Below are 23,545 nucleotides of genomic sequence, written 5' to 3' on the forward strand. Positions count from 1 at the left end.
AATGTCTTCCTTGTTTGTCCTATTCACTACTTTGTGAAGGGTCACTTTGGGAAGAAAGTGATACTCAAAAGTCATTTAGAAGAAACTATGTTGATTGATAGAATGTGATTATTAGATAATACCCTGCCTCAGGACTAACGCCTTCCCTCAGATCTGCCCAGCAGCTGATCCATGCTGAAGAAGCATTGATTCATATCAGCTGCTCATAAACACTGTTTGGCTAGCTAGTCAAGGCTCTGCCAGCTGTGAGCTGCATGGGCATGGTGGGGAGGGGAAGGGGGATGGCATAGTTTAAGGGAAGGGGTCTTGAATGCCCACTTTTGTGGGAGTCCTAGGCAAACCCCAATGGGACTAAGTTCACCTCTTCAGGGCCAGCTAGAAGGAACCTGCACCTTGGGTTAGGAGCAGAGCAAATTCTACTCCCCACTTGAAGAAACATGACTGAAACACAGAAGTTCCTCACGATGTGCATGTGATTGGTAAGTAGGTGTATGTGTAGCCAGGCACAGGGCCAAATTCCCCAAGGCCCTCTACTGAGAACCCTCAGAAATCACATAATTCCTTTCAGCCCACTGAATTTCCCACACAAGTAAATCAGGCTCAGAAATGTCAAGGATTTCACAGATTCATAAGCTGTTAGAACTAGAAGCAGCCTTAGAAATCCTCTCTTCTGCAGTATTGTGAAGAGGAACAGAGGAAGAAAGAGGCTGCCCCAGCCCCACACTTATAGTGGCTTCCTGCCTGCCTGCCATCTGTCCCAGACTCTATACAATTGGGACTTCCTTCCTCTGGCTGGCAAATTTAAACCTCCAGTTCCTCTAACCCTGTTGCTCCCAAGTCTGCTCAGCTGAAAAGCTCTTTATTTCCTGTCTCTTCCTTGACCTTTTCATCTCTATCCATTTCTACCCTTCTCTAGATCCTATATGTCCTCCTCCTTAACTATGCATTTTGGTTCTCCTACTCTATCACTAAAAAATAATAGAGGGCACAGCTAGGTGGCACAGTGAATAAAGCACCAGCCCTGGATTCAGGAGGTCCTGAGTTCAAATCCGGCCTCAGGCACTTGACACTTACTAGATGTGTGACCCTGGGCAAGTCACTTAACCCTCATTGCCCCACAAACAACAACAACAAACACCTTGCTGCCCCCACAACTGTTGATGAAGATCCCTCTACAGCACAGTTCAGCAGTATTCCGTTCTTTTGTTCCTCCTGCAAAATAGCCTCTTTTCTCTGTTTTTGAATGATGCTATATCCCTGACTACTTTCCTTAGTTCTGTTTTTTTCTAGTATTATGTTCCCTAATCCAGTGATCTGGAAGGAGAGAGGAGTATTGGTAAAATGGAGTCAGTTGGAATAGTTGAGCTGATTGTTAAATTTTCAGTGGGAATATTTATGCTAAAGAAAATGGCAAATGCCATTCAGGGTCTGATTTTTGTTGTTGTTGATTACACTTAGGAAAGTGATGGAAAAATGCTAATAATGAAGATGCACTTACAAGTATGTCTTACAAACACATTTTCCTCCCAGAGGGCTAGTTGTTAATCCTTCACCAGTATACCCTTGAGACTAGGCATATTCCTTTGTAGCCACTACCATTTCCAGACCTTCTCCCTACAACTCTAATTCAGCAACCGCTTACTTCTCTTTGAAGTTCATGTTATTCATTGAATATCAGTTTGTCTCCATCCTTATTGCTGTCATCTACCATTCTAGGTCACTTTTTCAAGGAGTTTAGATTCTTACTTTGCAGTCTATGCTTGGAAACAACATTCATATTATTCATTGACTTGTTGATTCATTGCTTCATTCCTTCATTCCTTCATTGATTCATTCATTCACTCTGGATTCCAGTTCACCAATCACCATAACTCCCATGATCTACCTCTACACCCTGCCTTAACTCATTATCACCTTATTATCACCAAAGAGTAGCATCACCATTAAAATCAACTCAGAAATTATACAAGGTGCTAAGAACATAAAAACAAAAATATCTGAAACTTTCCCTGTCCTCAAGGAATTTATCTTCCATTTAAGGAAAACAAAACAAAACAAAAGGAAATAAAATCCTCCACTTAACCTTATCATTCCCCCAAGCTATTATCCCATATCTCTCCTAATTACCTACCCAGTTCCTAGATTTATCTTTGTTTGTTTTTGGTAATTTAGCTCCATCTCTATTTCTGAAAAATCATCTGTCCCTGCCCCTTTGAGAAAAGAACAGATCTCCTTCAAAACTCTATACTGGGCTCTCTTTTCTTTCTCTATGCTTTCTCATTTGATAATTTCATCTACTCCCATGAGTCATTATCATTTAGTTAAATGCAACAATGCCACTATCCTACTCTCCAATGGTGTTATAGTCTGGGTACTTCAGTGCCTCTAGTTCTTTGCTTAGCTGAAATCCTTGGCTATCTCTTCTTTAAGGCAAGAATAATTGTTGTTCTACTTATTTTGACTTTAATGTAACAAATTAGAATGTATTGTAGAATACAGTGTAAGATGTTCATCTAAGTCTAATTTCTGCCATACTGCTTTTTAGTTTTCCATGAACTTTTAATCAAATAGGGAATTCTTTCCTGAGTAACTTATAATTTGTGATTTAGGGCAAAGCTTCTTAAACTGTGGGTTGCAACCCCATTTGGGAACATGCGACTGAATGTGGGGGTTGTGAAATATTTGGCAACAGCAAAAGGTTATGTATATCTATTTTATATAATTATATACCCAGGGTTGCATAAAAAATTTCTCAGGTAAAAAAGGTGTCATGAGTAGAAAAAGTTTAAGAAGCCTTGATATGGAACTCCCAAATGAAGATATTCCCTCTAACAATGCAAGTTGATACCACTGCAACTTACATTCTTAGAAATTTGCCTAGAACAATAAGACAGTAAATGACTTGCTCAGGTACATTTAGCTATTATGTATCAGAGGAGAGACTTTAATCCACATTTTTCTGAGTCCAATGTCAGCTTTCTAGCCACTTCTAACCCTAATTTTGCACGGCTATGATGAAAATTTTCAAGTATAAATATAATATTTTATATTTGGGTCCAAGAAATAAACTTTACACTTAAAAACTAGAAAGGGAATGGTTAGACTCTAATTCATTTCCATAAGACTTGACAGTTTTATTGAGTTACAAGCCCAGGTCAATGGTGTGAAATGCAGTAAAAAACAAAATAAAACAAACAAAAACAAACAAAAAAACCTGCTATTTCATTGCAGAGGCAGTGTCTAGAACTAGAATATTAATATTCCTGCCATACTTGGCCCTTATTAGAACTCATATGGAGTACTAGATTCAATTCTGGGAACTGTATTTTAGGAAGGACCTTGACAAATTAGGCTTCGTCCAAAGGAGGTTATGAGGATAGTGAGGATTTTTAGTTTATGTCATGAGTGAAGGATCTGAAGATGTTTTAACCTGGTGAAGAGAAGACTGGAGGGAAGCTCTCTTTGAGTATTTGTGGTGGTGTCTTAGAAGAGATTAGATTTGTTCTTATTGACCCTAGAGGGTAGAACAATTAGAAATGAGTTCAGAAGGCAAAATAGACTTAGGTTTGATAGAAACAAAAACTCCTTAATGTTTAGAGCTGTCTAAAAGTTGAGTAGTTTGCCTCAGGAGATAGTGGGTTCCCTTTAATAGAAGTCTCCAAGCAAAGGCTAGGTGACTATTACGTTGTAGAGGGGATTATCTTGTATAAGTACTTGCTTTCCAATTTTGAAATTCCATGATTCTGTGGGTTAATTCAATGTTATCCATTAAGGGTTTCTGACTTCCCCTACCTTAGGTATCATAATAAGACACAATTGTTTGCCAGATTAGGTACAACAGTATGGGATTCAGGATTTAGGGTAAGGAAGACAAAGGTTCAAATCTCACTTTTGTTATTTACTAGCTGTGTAAAGTAGTGATTTTGCAATGTACAAAAGAATTTATTTATATAAAGTCAGCATGAGATTCTTTTTTGTTCTCAGTAAATACTCCTTTATTTAAACTTTTGAGTTCCAAATTTTATCCTTCTTTCTCTTTCTCCCCTCTTCCTTCCTTTGAGGTAGTAAGCAATCAGATATAGGTTATACATGTGCAATTTTATAAAACATTGCCATATTAGTCATTTTGTATAACAAAACTTGAGTAAAAGAAAAAATGAAAGAGTGAAAAATAACATGCTTCAGTCTGTGTTCAATCAATATCAGTTCTTTCTTTGGAGGTGGATAGTATGCTTCCTCATTACTCCTTTGGGATTGTCTTAGATCACTGTCTTGCTGAGAACAGTTAAGACATTTACAATTCTTCATCAAACAATATTGCTGTCAATGTGCACAACATTTTCCTGGTTCAGCTCACTTTGCTATGCATCAGTTCATGTAAGTCTTTCGAGGCCTTTATGGAATCATCTTGTTTGTCATTTCTTATAGCACAATTATATTCCATCCCCATCATATACCACAATTTGTTTAGTCATTCCCCAATTGATGAACATTCCTTTGACTTCCAATTCTTAGCCACTACAAAAAGGGCTTCTATAAATATATTTGTACAAATAGGTATTTTTCTCTTTTTTTTGGAATGTCTTTGGTATATAAACCTAGCAGTAGTTTTTCTGGATCAAAGGGTATGCACAGTTCTATAGCCCTTTGGGCACAGTTCCAAATTGCTCTCCATGATGGCTGGATCTTTTCACAACTCCACCAACAGAGGACTAGTGTCCCAGTTTTCCCACATTCCCTCCAATATCCAATATTTTCCTTTTTTTATATTTTGCACTCTGATAGGAGTAAGGTGATACCCTGGAGTTGTTTTAATTTGCATTTTTCTGATCAATATTGATCTAGAGCATTTTTTCATATGATTATATATAGCTTTGATTTCTTTGTCTGAAAATTGCCTCTTTAGATACTTTGACCATTTATTCAACATGATATTCTTAAAAAGATTAAAATATATTTTGAAGATACACATTCCAAAATACCTGGATATGTGATCTTATTAATGTGGATATTTTCTCCAGTGATGTAGGTTACAATGGCTACAACTGTCTATCCCTTGTAACTCTTTTCCAAGTTTTTATCCAAATTTGGGTCCACCCAACATTCTGGGGGCTTTCTTTTGTTGCCTTTTTTGTTTTACAGGGGAAAGATTGAAGTCATTAAAAAAACATGCATAGTTTGGCAAAGGCAATCCATACTGCTCTTTTCTCCCTGCTCTGCTTTTTCTCCAGCTTACTGTTTGTTTTCATCAGTGCCAAGTATGTAGATTGATGGATGAGCATAACAGGTGATCAATCTAAATGCATATAATAATCTATCAAATGGGTATTTTTATCCACTTGATTTTTCTTCTGTGTAGAATGAGTTTGCATGCTTCTGAGAGATTATGAATCTTATTTATGAGATTTTTTTCATTGTTGATTGACTTGATAAAACTGGTACAACTTCATCTAAAAGTCAGACCAAGTCAGGATGTTCATAGCCAATAGTCAATCCCTCTTCTACTTGACCTCTATTCTTGGCTTTCTCCACAGCACTAATAAACACTTTTGGCAAACATTTATCTCCATTTTCTTTGTCTTGCTTACTATTAGTAATCAGAGAATTAATGGACAAAGTGATCCCTGCTATTACAAGCCTTTTTTTTTTTTTGGTGAGGCAATTGGGGTTAAGCAACTTGCCCAGGGTCACACAGCTAGTAAGTGTTAAGTGTCTGTCAGGTACTCCTGAATCCAGGGCCAGTGCTCTATCCACTGCACCACCTAGCTGCCCCCCTTGTATACTTTTGAGATATGCATGAGAATACTTAGTTGAGGGAGAGCCTGTAAATCAGTGTTTTGTTCAACCAAGTGAAATACTGTGTCTTGGCAAACAAATAATAACATGGAATCCTAATTCTCTCTACATTTCAATCAATTGTATGGTTGTAAACATGCAGTTTACTACAAGTAGATTACTACTCATAAAAGTTTGTTCCTTTCTAATATCCTTAACAAGGATGTTCTCTATATGTATTGTTCCCATAAAAAATGCATATGGATTAGAAAAAAGGCATATGTATCATTAACTATTGACATTTTCTTAGTTGCCTTATTTGGTAATAATGTACAAGACTTTGGTAGTCATTCATTCAAGAAACATTTATTAAACACCTACCATGTGCCATGCATAAAAATAAAACAATCCCTGCCCTCAGACAAATTTCTTTCAAAGAGAACAGTGTGTGTGCATGCGTGAGAGAGAGACAGAGAGACAGAGAGACAGAGACGGAGAGACAGAGAGAAGGGGAACACAGATAATTAAGTACAAAATTTACATGAAGTAAATACAAAGAAATTTCAAGGACAGAAAGAATTAGTACTTTAGGGGAGAGAAGGGTTATTCTTTTTGTAGGGAATTACATGAGCTGAACCTTGAAAACAGAGAAGGCAAGCAATATGATATTAATTATACATGTCAAGTCATATAAAACATGTTCTATAATTAACCATGTCACAAAAGATAATATATAGAGAAACAAACAAGAAATATAAAGTTTAAATAGGAATGCTTCTATCTACACTCAGAGTTTATCAGTTCTCTCTCAGGAGGTAAATATTGGAATTATCTTGGGTCATTGTATTGCTAAGAAGAGCCAAGTCTTTCACAGTTGATCATTGTTTACAATATTGCTGTTACTGTGTACAGTGTTGTCCTGGTTCTGCTCACTTTACTTTGTATTAGTTCATATAAGACTTCCCAGAGTTTTGTGAAACCATCCTGCTCATTATTTCATATAGCATAATAGTATTCCATCACAATCATATACTGCAACTTGTCCAGCCATTTCTTAATTGATGGGCATCCTCTTAATTTCTAATTCTTTGCCACCACAAGAAGAGATGCTATATTTTGTGTACAAATGTGTCCTTTCTTCTTTTCTTGGATCTCTTTGGAATATGCACCTGGTAATGGTATTCCTGGGTCAAAAGGTATGTACAGTTTTGTACCCCTTTATGAATTGTTCCAAATTGTTCTGCTGAATGGTTGGACCAGTTCACAACTCAACCAACAGTGCATTAATTAGTATACTTATTTTTCCACATCCCCACCAGCATCTGCCATTTTCCTTTTCTGTCATGTTAGTTCATCTGATAGGTATGAGGTGGCACCCTAGAGTTATTTTAATTTAAATTTCTCTAATCAATAATGATTTAGAGCATTTTATGTCACTATAGCTTTGATTTCATCTTCAGAAAACTGCCTGTTCATATCCTTTGACCTTTTATCATTTGGAGAATGACTCTTACTTTTATAAATTTGATTTGGTTTCCTGTGTATTTGAGAGGTGAGGCTTTGTCAGAGAAGCTTGCTGTAATTTTTTTTTAGTTTCCTCATATCCTTCTAATCTTGCATGTATTGGTTTCATTTGCATAAACAGTTTTTGCTTTTATGTAATCATGTAATTTACTTCCCTTGATCCTCTTGTTTGGCCATAAATTTTTCCTTTATCTATAAATCTTACAATTGAAAATGTCCACGCTTCCCTAATTTGTTTATATCACCCATCATATTTAAATCATGTACTAATTTTGACCTTAACTTGTTATGTGATGTGAGATCTTAGTCTATACCTAGTTTTTGCCAAACTGCTTTTCAGTTTTCACAGAAACTTTTGTGAAATATGGAGTTTTTGCTCCAAAAACATTAGATCTTTGGGTTTATCAAACACTAGATAGCTATGGTTAATTACTGTTGAAAAAGAATATTCTTAACATAACCAATAACATGCATCAGAAGAACCAATCATTTTATTTATATGGTAACTCCTTCCAGTGAGACAGTTTGCATCCTGTCTTTAACTCTGTTGTTGTTTTTATTCAGTCATTTCAGTTATGTCTGACTCTTCATGACCCCATTTGGGATTCTCTTGGCAAAGATACTGGAGTGGTTTGTCATTTCCTTCTCCAACTCATTTTATAGTTGAGGAACTGACACAAACAGGGTGAAATGAATTTCCCAGCGTCATAAAGGTAGTAAGTATCTGAGGTCAGATTTGAACTCAGGAAGAACAGTCTTCCTTACTTCAGGCCCAGCACTCTATTTACTGTGTCACCTACCTGCCCTGCTATAATTTAGAATCTTAGAGAATTGTCTGAGAATCAGAGAGATTAAGTGACAATAGTTACACTGCCACTATGTGTCAGAAATGTGATTGGAACCTAGGTATTCTTATCTCCAAGTCCAAAATTGTATTTACTATATCATGCTGTCTCTAAACATTCAACAAATATTTATTGAGCATCTACCATATGCCAGATAGCGGGGTATTTGATGGATAAAGAAACTTGTTATTATACTGAGACATAATATCTTCCAACTTAAGGCTAACAATTCAATAGAGGATATAAGACTTATGTTAAACAGTAATACAAGATAAAATTTGAAAGTGCCATCAGTGGAGGAAGAGCTCATTTTAGTTGGGGAGATTTGGGAAGGTCAAAGGAAGCAATGACTTTTGGGATTAAAATATAGGAACTAGAAGACAGAAATAAGGGAGCAGGTTACTCTTGATATGTCATAAGCAAAGTTATTACCAAGTGTGTTTGGGGAAGGGCTGGAAGACCACTTATACTGGAGTATGAGGTACATGGAAATGATAAGTAAGAAATAAGGGGTGGGTGGGGAGGCCAGGTGGTACAGTGGATAGAGCACTGGCCCTGGAGTCAGGAGGACCTGAGTTCAAATACAGCCTCAGACACTTGTCAACTTACTAGCTGTGTGACCCTGGACAAGTCACTTAACCCCAATCACCTCACCAAAAAACAAACAAAAAACAAACAACCCAAGAAATAAGGTGTGGTGGAAGGGAATTTATATAGTCTATTTGTTTATGTTTATATAGAGTCTATTAGGTTACATACATTTCTATTGAGTCTATTATAAGCCAGACACTAAGTGCTTTTTTCCCACATATTCTCTCATTTGATCCTCACAGCAACCTTGTAAGATAGGTGCAATTATTACCCTCATTTTACAATTAAAGAAAATGAAGCAGATAGAGGATAAGTGACTTGTCCTAACTCATAAGTGTCTAGGGTTACATTTGAACTCAGGTCTTTTTTTTTGCTCCAGATCCTATAATCTATCCACTGTCCTAATACCACCAATTGCCTAGAAAGCATCCACATCATGGAGAACCTTAAAAGTCATGTGAAGAAATTGGGACTTTGTGTAATAGGCAATAGTGGGCTGTGAGCCTTTGTAGTTTATTTTTATATTAGCAAGATGGTACCATGTTAAGTGCTAAAGGATGTGCTTTCCAAAGATTGACCAGGCAATGTCAAGTAGGATGGCTTAAAGGATAGAATAACTAGAGGTAGAGAGGCAAGTGAGGAGACTAATACAATAGCTACAGTTAATATGAACCTGAACTAGAGTACTGACATTGAAAATGGAATGAAGAAATCATATTGGAGAAATTGAGGAGTGACTCTAAAACAGGGGTTCTTAATCTGGGGTCTATGCATCCCTATGGGGTCCAAAGATAGATTTCATGGGATTTATGAATTTTGATAGGATAAAAAATCACATCTTTGTTTTGACTAACTTTTAACTAAAATTGAGCATTTCCTTCAGTTATGAATATAGACAACAAACATTATTCTGAGGAATTCATATGCTATACCAGACTACCAGAGTAGTCCATGACACACACAAAAAGGTTGGAAACTTCTACTCTGAAAGCAAGAAAAATTTCAGGCCTCAGAGAAAAAAAAAACCCTATGGAGTAATCAATGAATAAAAGCAAAATAGACTTTTTTTTAATTCCCTTTTTTATCCAAAGAATTTTACAAATGCATTGTCAGGCACTCACCCATACTGTCATCCTGTTGATTGAGAAAAAGACAGGAAGGTTATTAGGGGAATTATTTGCAAGCTGCTTTGTTTCAGGATTGAAATTATGATAGATAGAAAGTCAGGATTTACCGAAGGTATACCAGTTTATCTATAACAAACTAGGACCCATGTCTCCTGATTACCATTGCAGCAATTTTTCCATTTGTAAGTCAAGTAGTATTTAAGAATCAAGATTATTATGAGTACAGCCCTAGACCAAGTCTCTTCATGCCTATGTATAATCATCACACAACTTCATGCACACAGGCATCAAGCAAAATAATTGACCGACCCATTTTCCTTTCTTGGAACATAGGTTGTATCATATTTTGAGATGAGAATTTTTATTTTTAAATCTAGTTCCTGCTTTTATAGCTAATGCACCTCAGATAAATTGTGCCTTCTCTCAATGATCATAGGAATTAAATGAATAGAAAGCAACCTGGCTATTTTCTGTTGATGGACTGTTCTTCAGGGATGTTTAGAAATTGGCCGTATCTTTTAATATTCATGAAAATAATTCCATTGCATGTTGGAAAGTACCTTCAGGCTGATAATCCAGCAACTTAAGTATTTTATATGTGTAATTCAATTAGTCTTTAAAGAAAAATATCTAGTTAGATGCATGTAAACATACTGGTTAAACTGTACATCTTCATTCCTTCCACTTCAATGACTGAGACTGTGGAGAATAGACTATAAAAATTGCACCAAGGAGCTTATTCTCTTTTTATTGCCTGTCAAATTATTGCTGTGACACCCATAGTTGGTGGTGAAACATTGTGATCCACTGTTAGCAATGGAACACAGAGTGTGAGTTTCTCATTGAGTTTAGGTAATGTACCATAAAACATTGCATGAAAACACTAATTTTCTCAATATATATTAGTAGACACGGTGTTTACCGAGAAGTGAAGATGTTTTTAAACATAGTTTGTTAACTTGTAGTCTTGGCCGGGCTTGACTTAATTGTGCTCTCGCTCATGTTAAAATTATGGATGACACAGGCCTTAGGGCTCCAAAGGTATCTTCACCCATATACCACCTATCATAGAGGGATGATGCAATATTGTCTGTGAACCCCTTCCCCCAATTTATGCACTATTTACTGTTCTCTTTTTCTCTGCATTCTTCATATGGCTTCCAACATGAATAGCTTTTCCCCCCTTTTATTTCCACCATTATTTTGCTCTACACAGCATGAACACCCTTTTTCCAAAAGAAGAGCTTCATTCCCATCTGCCCTTGAGTCTAGTCGTTCTATTGAAGGCGATTTGGGGGCTATTATTAACAATGTTTCTTAAGCTGTTGAGCAAAGAAGAGCTCGTTTAATTTAATTTATCTGGCCTGTATAAAAAATAAAATAGAAGAAGTACAAGATATGTTATTATCAGCCTTCAATGACACTGGCATTCAAACATTTTATTATCTTATTATTGAACAATGTATTCAACAAGAGGCTCTTTGTCTCTTATCCTTTTCTTAAGAGACCTGTTCTTCAGTTTTAAGGAGTAATTGTTGTCTAAGAGCAGTGGTGAAAAATAGCATCTTTTGGCTTTAAGAAAAGGTTGATCTGAATATATACTGCTAAATGCTGGTGGGTTTTGCCCAATTTGCCTTTCGGCCAAGCTTTCCTTGATTTCAGAGGTGTGGTAGTCACTGATATTTTATGGACTTCATCATTATACCTTTTATCTAGTCCTCACAAACCCTGGACTAAATTTGTAATGAGTGTTTCATACCTGGGAGAGCAATTTGGCTCACTAGGAATCCATAAGCATGATGGAGCATTTGTTTATTCATTATTCTGAAGTCAGTTGTTGTTTATGTTGTTGTGTGTGATTTTTTGAAACTGCTTTAGTAGTATTTCAACTTTAATTGAAAGGTATAGGGGCAGCTAGGTGGCACAGTGGATAAAACACCGACCCTGGATTCAGGAGTACCTGAGTTCAAATCCCACCTCAGATATTTAACACATACTAGCTGTGTGACCCTGGGCAAGTCACTTAACCCCCATTGCCCTGCAAAAAAAAAAAAGGAAAGAAAGAAAGAAAGAAAGAAAGAAAGAAAGAAAGAAAGAAAGAAAGAAAGAAAGAAAGAAAGGTATAGGGGAAAGCCAGGGCTTTTATCTTGAGCTAATAAATATCCAGTAATGTTGAAATGAGCACAGACTAACTTGGATATGTGGCTGGTGGCCCTGTCCTGTGTGTGCTCCAACACCTGGCAAAATTATTCATTAATTCAATAACTATATTTAAAAGTTATAGTTCAAAGACCCCATGAAAGGTGTTCAAACCTGAAGTACACTCAATCTGCTGTAAGGACAGAATTTTGCAAGAGAACCATCTTCTGAGAGATGCAGGATCCAGAGAGTGAAATAATGTTTGGAAGTAGAGGAACAATGATTTTTGCCATTATTAGTAGTATTATTTTTCTTACCTACCTGATAATCCCAAAAGATAAAGACTTATTGAAATGCATTTTGAGAGTTTCAGGAGCTGGGTGTTTTTCTTTATGCAAATTGTTGCACAAATTCAATGTTCTCATGAGTATAATTTGAAAACACCACCTAGTGAAGGAGATAGATAAGAACTAGACTTGCGGTTTTTATTGGTACAAGGAACTCCTATGTGAGGACATTTCCTCTACCAGTACAAGTCAACCCCTACAGAGAACTGAAATTTATAGTCCATCTTGGAGAACTGCCTTGAGTGTGGGGAAGTGAAGTGATTTCTAGCACATCAAGTATGAATCAGAGACGAGACTTGTACTCAGGTCTTCCTCTCCAAAGGCAGCTCAATCTCCACACTTCTTATCCCTACTAAGATACACACACAAAACAAAATGACATCAAATAAACTAAATGGGGGAAGTGGGAAAGCAGAAAAGCCATATTGGGGTCCATTTTCTCCAGGCCATTGTATCTGAAAATGAACTAAAGATTCTCCCATGATACAATGAAAGAATTCCACCTTCCTCACCCCTGGGTCTGTCATTCTGGTGTAAGAGAAAATAGAAAGAGGAAGCTAGATCCTGGGATCATGGATCTTGAGATGAAAGAGCCTTCAATCTATTCCAAATCCCTCATTTTACATATGATAAACGGACCCTTGAGGAAGTTAGATTATTTACAATTCAAAAAGGAAGTTATCCCAGGAGGAGTTGGATGCTCTCAAACATGAAAGCCTAATGATGTATGTTGATTATTCTGATGAGAAAAAAGGGGGTTAGAGACCAGTGTAGACACACAGGAAACTTGTTGACCAATTATAGATTTTTCATAGGTATGTATGAAACCAAGTACAGAAAACTGAAAGTGATTAGAAAAGCAAGTCATCATCCTAGTAGACTAGTGCCAGGAATGCAACTTGAGAACAATTTGAGGTTGGAAATCAATGTTAAGTCAATGGGCTAAAAGTTCAGCTATATTCAGGACAAGAAGATGATCAAAGATAGCCTGAGCTACTGATAGAAGTGATTGTTAGAAGCGATAAAGAGTAGGTAGAACTAAACATCTCTTATTTCACTTCTTTTTTCTCTACCAAGGAGAATAATCTTTGGACTGGTAAGGATAAACATTATTCATTAACAGAGTCAAAACTAACAATAGGTGAAGAGATGGTATAGGATCTCAGACTTCACACAAAGGAATCTGAACTTTACTAGAGTGGCAATAGGAAGTCAATAAATATTTATAAGCATAGCGGTGAAATGACTAGATAAGAAAGGTTATTCTGGCAACTATATAAAGAAGAGATGGCAAGAGGAAGAAAAGAGAGGGCAAGGAGCCTGGTAAGAAGGCGATTGTGATAGAACCAGACGTTTTAATGAAAGCTTCTTCCAAGAAGATGGTTATGGTCACGGAGAGGAAGGAACAGATGTTAGACATATTTCCAAGATGGACTTGACAGAACTTGGTAACTGAAACAATATGAGTGATAAGAAAGATAAAAATCCAAGGTTAACCACAATGTTACAAATATAGGAGTCTGTTTAATAGTGGTGCCACTAAAAGAAATGTTGCCATTGGAAGAAAGATTGGGAATAGAGGGAGAAAGGTGACAAGCTTAGTTTGGGATTTGTTGAGTTTGTCATCTAGGTGGAATGTCTCAAAGGCCACTGGTGTTGTGTCTGGAGTTTGAAAGAAAAGTCAGTGATAGAAGTGTATTTTTGAGTCCTCTGCATAGAGATGGAAGTTGAAGTTGTAGAATTTTAAGTCATTACCAAAGAGAGCAAAGTAGAGAGAGAAGAGAACTAAATTAGACCTTTGCAGAACACCTTCATTAAGAGCAGGGAAAGACATGAATGATCAATGAAATTAGATGGACAGCAGTGGTTTCAGAGGCAGAGTATACTTTAGAACACTTGGTCTATCTGAAGCCACAGAGAATGGATTTACAGGTGACTGTAAAATGCCCAAGGCAATAGGAGAGTGCAAAGAGGATAAGTATGTACTGAAAGCAGAACACGGGATTAATTTGTTTTGGGAATTATAGGTGAATTTTGAGAGGATGGTTTAAATATAGTAGAAGAGAAAGAAGACAATTTGCTATCAGTTAAGGAGATGGAGGAGAATATGGAAATGAAAGCATCAGATACAGATAATTTTTCAAGAACTTTAGAGGTGATAAGGAGAGAAAGGATACAACAGCAGGAAGATTAGAAGGATTAAGGGAAGGCTTTTTGTTGTTTTAAGGATTACTGAGAAGTGAGTATATCTGTATGCTAAAGGGAGGGAGACAGAGGAGAGGAAGAAATTGGAGATAAGTGAAAGGGAAGGAATGAGTACTGAAGGAAAGTCCTTGACGAAAGGGGATCAGAGGTCTAGGAATGTCTCTCTTTTTGGTCAGAGAAACATTGATTGATGATGCTGAAAAGTTTTCAGAAATGTAGGAAGTAGGAATAAAACAACTCATATCACATGGTCTCAATGGCCTCCATGTATAGAAAAGTACAAGTATAGGTGGTGGGGGTAGAACAGAAAAGGGAAAGTTTGGGATAGATTCGCTGGGGATTATCTGAATAAAATAGAATGATTGTCGGATAGTCATGAGGGCCTAGCTGAGATTATTTAACATAGGTTTGCAGTGAATAAAATCTCATTTTAAAAAATATTTTTCTCCTTTGATTCTCAACAATCCTAAAGCAGAAGTGGTAGAAATTACACAGGGATGTGGATCTTAAAACCAGGCATAGGAGATCTTAAGCAGAGCAAGGTATTTTCTGAAATTAGTCACTAAAATATCAAAGTGACAAGCCATGCAGTCATCACTGAGTATGGAGTCAGTGAGCTAGACTGGAAGTCCAGGGAGTAGATTCACAATAAGAGTAAGGAAAAGGGGGGGGGCAGCTAGGTGGTGTAGTGGATAAATCACCAGCCCTAGATTCAGGAGGACCTGAGTTCAAATCCGGCATCAGACACTTGACACTTACTGGCTGTGTGACCTTGGGTAAGTCACTTAATCCTCATTGCCCCACCAAAAAAAAAAGAGTAAGGAAAATGTCCTCATGTTTATTTTGCATATATTTTATATAGGTGTCTATATATGTATATCATATGTATATCATATATTTTATATAATACATGTACATACATATATACAGAGAGAGAGAGAGAGAGAGAGTCTTGTCCAATAGGATGTAAGCTCATTTAGGGCAGAACTATTCACTATTTCACTTTTGTCTTTGTATCCCCAAGGCCTACCACAGACCCTGGCATGTAGTAGGTGCTTAATAAATGTTTTTTTACTGATTGAACAAGAGACAGGAGAAAGTGGGAAAGGGGAAAAATAGGTGGTATTTTAGAGCTTCAGATGTTAGAGGCTGTCTAATTCCAAGAGGTAACCATGTTAGTATGTGACTAAAATGGAGTGGAGAAATTATTTGAATAAAGACATATTTATTCTATTTGTAGATGACACAAAAGTAGAAATATTAGCTAATATGTTGAATGACAGACTTAAAAATTCTCAATGGACTGGAAGGTGCTAACTCTAAGGAAATGAAATTTAATGTGGAAAATGTAAAGCCTAAACTTATATTTAACATGTATAAACAATATATATATATATATATATATATATATATATATATATATATATATATATATATAAATCTCAAAAATACTGGTTAGAGGAGGTATGGCTAGCCAACAGTCCATGAGAAAAAGATCCGGAGCTTACAGTGAACTGAAAGCTCAATATGAGTCATGACAGTCAAAAGAGACAATGTGACCTTTATATTTCAGTAATAGACATACTTTCTAGAATAAGGAAGATTATAATCTCCCTGTGTTTGGTACTGGGAAGATGATATTAGGGTAATGTGTTCTATTTAAAATAACCTATTTTAAGATGTAAAGATCACTTTAAGGAAACAGATATTTAGATTCAAATGAAGATATGTCATGTCAAAAAGATATTAGACTTATTCTCTTGGACCCCAGCATCCAGAGTTAGAACCACTATGTGGAAATTCCAGAGAGACTGATTTGGGATTATGGCAAGAAAATATTTGCCAACTATTAAGAGTGGTCCAAAAGCAGAATGGGCTTCTTCCAGAAGTGTTGGATTTCCCATTCCTAGAAATCATCAAGAAAAGGTTGAATGACCACTTACTCAGAATAGTATATATAGTTATGTAACCATTAACAAGACACTTAAATTCTCTGAGCCTCAGAGTTTTTCTTGTCTACAAATCATGAATATTAATATCTATAGTGCCTACCTTACAGTGTTATAATGAAAATTAAATGAGATAACGTATACAGAGAGCTACACACATGTCATATAGATATTCAGAATTATATTAAATTAGATGACTTCTGAAGTTTTTTCCATCTCTGAGTTTTAATGATTCTCTGAATATTCCACCAAGTGAGTACTTATTGTATGACAAGGACTGTGCTACAAGCACTGGGGACATGAATAACAAAAGTGAAACAGTCTCTGCTTTCAAGGAGGTCACACTCTAACAGGGAAGAGAATACATAAAAAAGTTTAGTTGCGCTCTTTGGTCCTGGCGGCAGGAGGAAGATGACGAAGGGAACGTCTTCGTTTGGTAAGCGCCGGAATAAGACGCACACTTTGTGCCGTCGCTGTGGCTCTAAGGCGTACCATCTTCAGAAGTCAACCTGCAGTAAATGCGGGTATCCTGCCAAACGCAAGAGAAAGTATAATTGGAGTGCAAAGGCTAAGCGATGCAACACTACTGGTACTGGTCGAATGAGGCACCTAAAAATTGTCTACCGCCGATTCAGGAATGGATTCCGTGAAGGAACAACACCTAAACCCAAGAGAGCAGCTGTTGCAGCATCTAGTTCATCTTGAGGAGTCAACTGTTTGTTAAAATAAATGCCCTGAATCAAAAAAAAAAAAAAAAGTTTAGTTGCAAGGGGAAAAGGCCAACAAGTTCTAAAGGTTAAATGGTGATGGATATATATGTATTATATATAAACATATGATATACATATAATATACATATATAGACATCTATATAAATTACATCAGAAAGTCAATTGGTAATGCTGAGAATATGGAAGACGTGGAGGTAGGACAGTTGACAAAGCCTAGAGGACCTTACAAAATAAAGGCTATGCACATGGTAACTCCTTGTAGTGATTCAACTAACAAGAAAGAATGGAGTTGTTGATTCTCATTTCATCCAAGCTGTGTGAGCTGTCGAGTAGTTCCAAAAGACTCAGCGTGGTCCACTATTGTGGGAAAGAAGAAAAGAGTGAAAGGGTTTCTCCATGGTGACATATCTTAATCATCCTTGTTGAGTTAAATATAGTCAAACGATGACAATAAGATGAGAGTGAATTTTTTTTTCACCATATTGATTTCTTCAGAAAACTACTCATTAATATCCTTTGACCATTTGTCAACTGAGGAATGGCTCCAATTTTGATAAATTTGTTTCAGTTTCCTATATATTTGAAAAATGAGACCTTTAACAGAGAAACTTGTTGTAAATCCCCCACTCCAAGTTCCTGCTTTGTTTCTAGTTTGGGCTACATTAGTTTTGTTTGTGCAATTTAAAAAAAATCTCATATAATCAAAATTATCCATTTTACTTCTAGTGATTTTTTCTATCTCTTGTTTTGTCATAAACTCTTCCCTTATCCATAGATCTGACAGGGATATTTTTCCATGCTACCCTAATTTACTTATGATATCATCTTTTATGTCTAAAGCATTTATCCATTTTGACCTTATCGGGGTATATAGTGTGAAATGTTGGTCTATGCTTAGTTTCTGACAAACTGATTTTCAGTTTTCCTAGCAATTTTTGTCAAACGATGAGTTCTTACTACAAAAGTTTGGATCTTAAGGTTTTTCAAACATTAGATTATTATGGTCACTTACTACCATGTATTATGTGCCTAATCTATTCTTCTGATCCACCACTCTATTTCTTGGCTAGAATCAGACTGTTTTGATGATTAGGACTTTGTAACATAGCTAGAAATCTGGAACTCTTCGGCTGCCTTCCTTCATATTTTTTTATTGATTCCCTTGATATTGTAGACCTTTTTTTTTTTACTTTCAGGTGGATTTTCTTATGTTTTCTTTTCTAACTCTATAAAATAATTCTTTGGTAATTTGATTGTTATGGAACTGAATAAATAAATTAACTTTAGTATAATTGTCATTTTTATGATATTGGTTCAGTTTACCCATGAGTAATTAATATTTCTCTATTTGTTTAGATCTGTCTTTATTTGTGTGAAAAAAAAGTGATTTGTAATTGCATTCACATAATCCCTAGGTTTGTCTTGGCAGGTAAACTGTCAAATATTTCATATTACCTGCAGATATTTTAAATGGAATTTCTCTTTTCCTGCTGGGTTTTGTTGGTAGTGTATAGAAATTTATATGGGTTTGTTTTATATACTGCAACTTTGCTAAAGTTGTTAATTGTGACCAAAAGCAATACTTTTTTCTCAGGGCTCCCTCTTAACTGATAGTGCTCCTCCCCACCTTGAACCCAGGAGTGAACAGAGCCAATGGATTTGCCAAATAGCATCTAGTCCTACATCTACTGCTATCACAGGGTTCCCCTGTAATCTCTCTCTAACCAGTTGCCAGGTCCCCTTACTGGGTCTGGCTTAAGAGCTCATGAAGCTGCTGCTTTACCACCACTCAGTCCCATCACTGGTGTTTCATTCACATAAGTTCTGGGTCAGCCTCCATCTCTGTGTCACAGATCTCTCTGACTTCCTACATTGTCTTGAGCTGGAAGGATGTCTGACTATGACCTTTTCTTGGCTCTGTCACTCTAGAATTCAAATAGAGGGTTTATTTGAAAGTTCTTTGGGATGCTCAATGATCAGGTGTTAGAGAATGTCACAGTGCAGATGGAACCAACAGAATTCTATGAGATCCTCTGCTATATTTCTGTCAAAAGGCTGGCCTGCCACAAGCCAGGGACATGTTATATACTTGTGGCATTTCCTGATAGACACCCCACGGCTGTGGCCTGTACTTTCAGCTGTGTGAAGTTCATAGTCAAGGACTATGGTCCTACCACTGGAAAGAGCCTATGTAAATGAAACACCAGAAGTGAGTATAGGAAATGGATGAAGGCTATTGAGATGAATATGTTCTAGAAGACCTTGATGTAGCAGTGGCAGATCACATACTCAGGCTTTTGAAGTCAAAATTTGGGGCAGCCTGGGATGAGCTCCAAAGAGTTTCAGAAGGAAGAAACCTTCACTTTATCTACCATCAAAACACTTGAAGAAGCCATTAGTAAGACTGTGAAGTTCCTGGGGATACAGCCCTGTGAGAATGAGACAAAATACCTGAGAACAAAAATGGTCAGACATTGTTCCTAGCTGGAGTGTTCTGGGAGTGGTCATGACATCCTTGTGTGCCTGAGGTTGGTTTTGATAGACACCGTAAAAATGCAGGTTACAGCTAGAAGCCTGTTGACATCATCTTAGCATCTGTAGGCTAAGGAATTGTCCCTCTTGGGCTCAGCACCTCCTGAAACTACGGCTTCAATAGGGAGATTGACCTTGGAGGCTCAATTTTTCACATGAGCACAGTGGAAACTTCCCCTTGACAATCACTTCTTTCTTTAATAAAATTATAGATTTCTTATTTTTTTAAATTTGGTGATTTTTAAGGCCAAAATTATACTTGTTTCATCTTGCTAAAACTTGCTTCCCTATCTGATAGCTGGCCTTGAGATGAATAAAGTTATTGTTATCACCACCCCAATTAAAAATTTAAAAAAATATTGTTTGGAGAGGAATGTTGGGAGAGCTCAACTGAGTGCTTTCTCTACTCTGCCATCTTGGCTCTGCCCTCAGAAGTCTCTATCTTCTCAAATTTTAGAAAACTAAATAGTATAACTTTGTGATGGAAAAATACTTGACCACTCTGAAAAGAAAATCTAGAACTAGCATAGTCAGCTTAAATAGAAGAAGCACAAAGTTAAAAACCTCCAATTTAGAAAATATGTTCCATTACTTTTATCTCTTAATTGTAAGTACTCATGAGTACTATTTGTAAGTATTGATGGAGAAGAAATACTATTGTTTGTTTTGTATGAATTCAGAAGGAGTATAGTACACTGGGGGAAAAAACGCTGGATTAAGTCAGAGTATTCGAATACTGTCTTTGAAACTTACTTCTTTGACTCTGGACAAAATCACATAACATCTCTGAACCTCAATTTCCTTATTTCATTTCTTGCTCCCCCCCAATCAATAGTATTTTATTTTTTTCCAGTTACATGTAAAGATAGTTTTCAACATTTGTTTTCATAAGATTTTTAGATTTTTTAGTTCAAAAATTTTCTCCCTCTGTCCCTTCCCTCCCCTCTCCCCAACAGAAAGAAATCTGATGTAGGTTATATATGTACAATGACATTAAACATACTTCTGCATTAGTCATGTTGTGAAAGAAGAATCAGAACAAAAGGGAAAAACCTCAAAAAAAAACCCAACAAAGTAGAAACAGTATGGTTCAATCTGCACTCAGAATCCACAGTTCTTTTCTCTGGATGTGGAAAACATTTTCCATTATGAGTCCTTTGGAGTTGTCTTGGATGGTTATATTGCTGAGAAGAGTTAACTCTATCATAGTTGATCTTGGTAAAATGTTTCTGTCACTGTGTACAATGTTATCCTGGTTCTGCTCACTTCATTTATTCTACTTAAGTCTTTCCAGGTTTTTTTCTGAAATCTGCCTGCTCATCATTTCTTTCAGCACAATAGTATTCCATTACATTCATATACCACAACTTGTTCAGCCATTCCCTAGATTTCCAATTCTTTGCCACCACAAAGAGAGTTACTATAAATATTTTTGTACATGTGTGTCCTTTTCCCATTTTTATGATCTCTTTGGGGTACAGACATAGTAGTGTTTACTGGATTAAAGGGTATGCAGAGCCCCATAGCCCTTTGGGCATAGTTCCAAATTGCTCTCCAGTATGGTTAAATCAGTTCACAACCTAAGCAATAATGCATTTGTATTCCAATTTTTCTACATTTATTATTTTCCTTTTTTGTCATATTAGCCATTCTGCTAGGTGTGAGGTGGTGCCTCAGAGTTATTTTAATTTTCATTTCTCTAATCAATAGTGATTGAGAGCATTATTTTTATATGGCAATAGATAGCTTTGAATTCTTCATTTGAAAACTGCCTGTTTATATCCTTTGACCATTTCTCAATTTGGGAATGACTTGTTTTCTTATAAATTTGATTTGTTCCCTATATATTTTAGAAATGAGGCCTTTATCAGAAATACTGGCTGTAAAAATTGTTTCCCAGCTTTCTGCTTTCCTTCTAATATTGGCTGCATTGCTTCTGTTTGTACAAAAACTTTTTAACTTAATGTAATCAAAGTGATCCATTTTGCATTTCATAATTTGCCTATAGTATCACCCTTTATGTCTAAATCATGTAGCCATTTTGGCCTTATTTTAGTGTACAGTATAAGATGTTGATCTGTGCCTAGCTTCTGCCATGCTATCTTCTAATTTTCACAGCAGTTTTTTTTTCTCAAATATTGAGCAGAAGCTGGAGCAATTTCCTTATTTTTAAAATGAGGTTATTGAGATGGATGATGCATAAGGTCCCATCCAAGTCTAAATATTGGATATGCTTTAGCTAGGCATGACATAGAACCTAATAAATTGAATAACATCTCAAAAGTATATATGTAGAACACATTGGCATGATAAGTTAATTTTTCCAGAGATAATTACATGCTCTTATATGCAAAGAGACTTTTTCAGAAATCATATCTGTGACATCAAAAAGATTGTTTGTATCATATAATTTTGCTTACAGATTTTCTAAGTGTTAAAACCTTCATTTGACTTCATGAGGAGAAACTAATGCTAGCTTCACTACAGAAATGTTCAAAATAATGTTTGGCAAATCATATGAAAAGTAGCTATGAATAATTTCACTTCTTGATAATATAAAGTAAGGAGAATTGACCCTATGTCAACTATTTTTTCAAATAAATTTTTCTTAGCATGAAGTGAAAGTGGATAAAACAAAAGGTATGGGGGACAGCTAGGTGGTGCATTGGATAAAGCACCAGCCCTGGATTCAGGAGGACCTGCGTTCAAATCCGTCCTCAGAAACTTGAGACTTACTCGAGGCCAAGCGGCTTCCAGCTCTCAGTATTGTGGGTCACCATGTCGGAACCACGACGTTTGCTGTTGATTTTGTGACTGGCCGGCTTTAGTAGACAGAGCGAGCACGGCTTCCGCGAGAAAACCGGATCTCTGAGGAAGGCGCTGCGGAGCCGTGCTGAGCTCCTGTACCTCAGCGGTCCGCATCCCATCCCAGAGCCAGCCACCTAGGATGGGCCCTGTCCCTTGTCCCCTGTCCCCCAGAAGAACCTCAAGGCTGGTGGTTTTCAGAGCCTGAGGCAGCCGCGTTCTCCTCCCTGGAAGAGCCCGACGAATGCTGGTGACTGGAGGAAGTCTTAGAGGTGGTTGGGCAAGCGATGGCCAGATACGGCCCCTTGGACGGACTCCTTGGTTTTAGTCAGGGGCGGCATTAGCAGCAGCCTTAGTGTGTGCCCTGGAGCAGGCTGGTGACCTCCGCTTCCCCTCCCTTGATTTGTCGTCTTGGTTTCTGATTTTCGGCCAAGAGGCTCCGAAGTCACCCTACCTTTCCAGCAGGCACCCCTGCTGCTACCTTCGTTGCCCGTGCTAGGAGAGACTGATAAAGTCAGCCCTACTCAGGAAAGCCTCCAACGAGCCACCTGCTTCTTTGCGCCGGTCACTCTCTCTCACCGTGGTGGCCACTTCATTCCAGCTGCTACTCCCCAGTGCCAGGTACATCTCAAGTTCCTGGACCAGTTTATAAAGTGAGATTGCCGGATTCTTTTGGTTCTGTGTCCCCCCCAACAGACCACTGAAGATACAAGGAGCTCTAGGCCAGCCAGTCCTTCACCAGCAAACTTCCTTGACACACGGGTACAGCTCCTGGCTATCATGTTTCAACTCATAGAGATGTTGAGACCTTTGGGCTCAGACTGTGCATATCTTTCAGAGAGGAGCAGTCAGACGAAAAGGGATTCGTCTGGGAAGAGAGCAAGCAGGCCGGGACACACTGGACAGATTTCCCCCTGTGCAAGAGATTCTACAACATGAAATGGGCTGATTGACCTGTAGGGGATTTAAGGCAGG

The 23,545-nt window shown here is 37.2% G+C and overlaps 1 protein-coding gene, 1 long non-coding RNA gene and 1 pseudogene across 2 annotated transcripts in view; all 3 read left to right on the forward strand.

Moving 5' to 3' along the window:
• Positions 1-23,545, forward strand: part of LOC122748594 — a 697,255-nt gene that overhangs the window by 621,305 nt on the left and 52,405 nt on the right. The window lies entirely within an intron of this gene.
• On the forward strand, positions 16,899-17,259 carry LOC122748591 (60S ribosomal protein L37-like). The gene has a single exon (XM_043994297.1). It carries the CDS (start codon positions 16,914-16,916, stop codon positions 17,205-17,207), a length of 294 nt encoding a protein of 97 aa, XP_043850232.1. The 5' UTR covers positions 16,899-16,913; the 3' UTR covers positions 17,208-17,259.
• LOC122748589 lies at positions 22,544-23,227 on the forward strand (annotated as a pseudogene).

The sequence above is a fragment of the Dromiciops gliroides genome, chromosome 3 (assembly GCF_019393635.1).
Source record: "Dromiciops gliroides isolate mDroGli1 chromosome 3, mDroGli1.pri, whole genome shotgun sequence".
In the NCBI taxonomy this organism is placed as follows: Eukaryota; Metazoa; Chordata; class Mammalia; order Microbiotheria; family Microbiotheriidae; genus Dromiciops; species Dromiciops gliroides.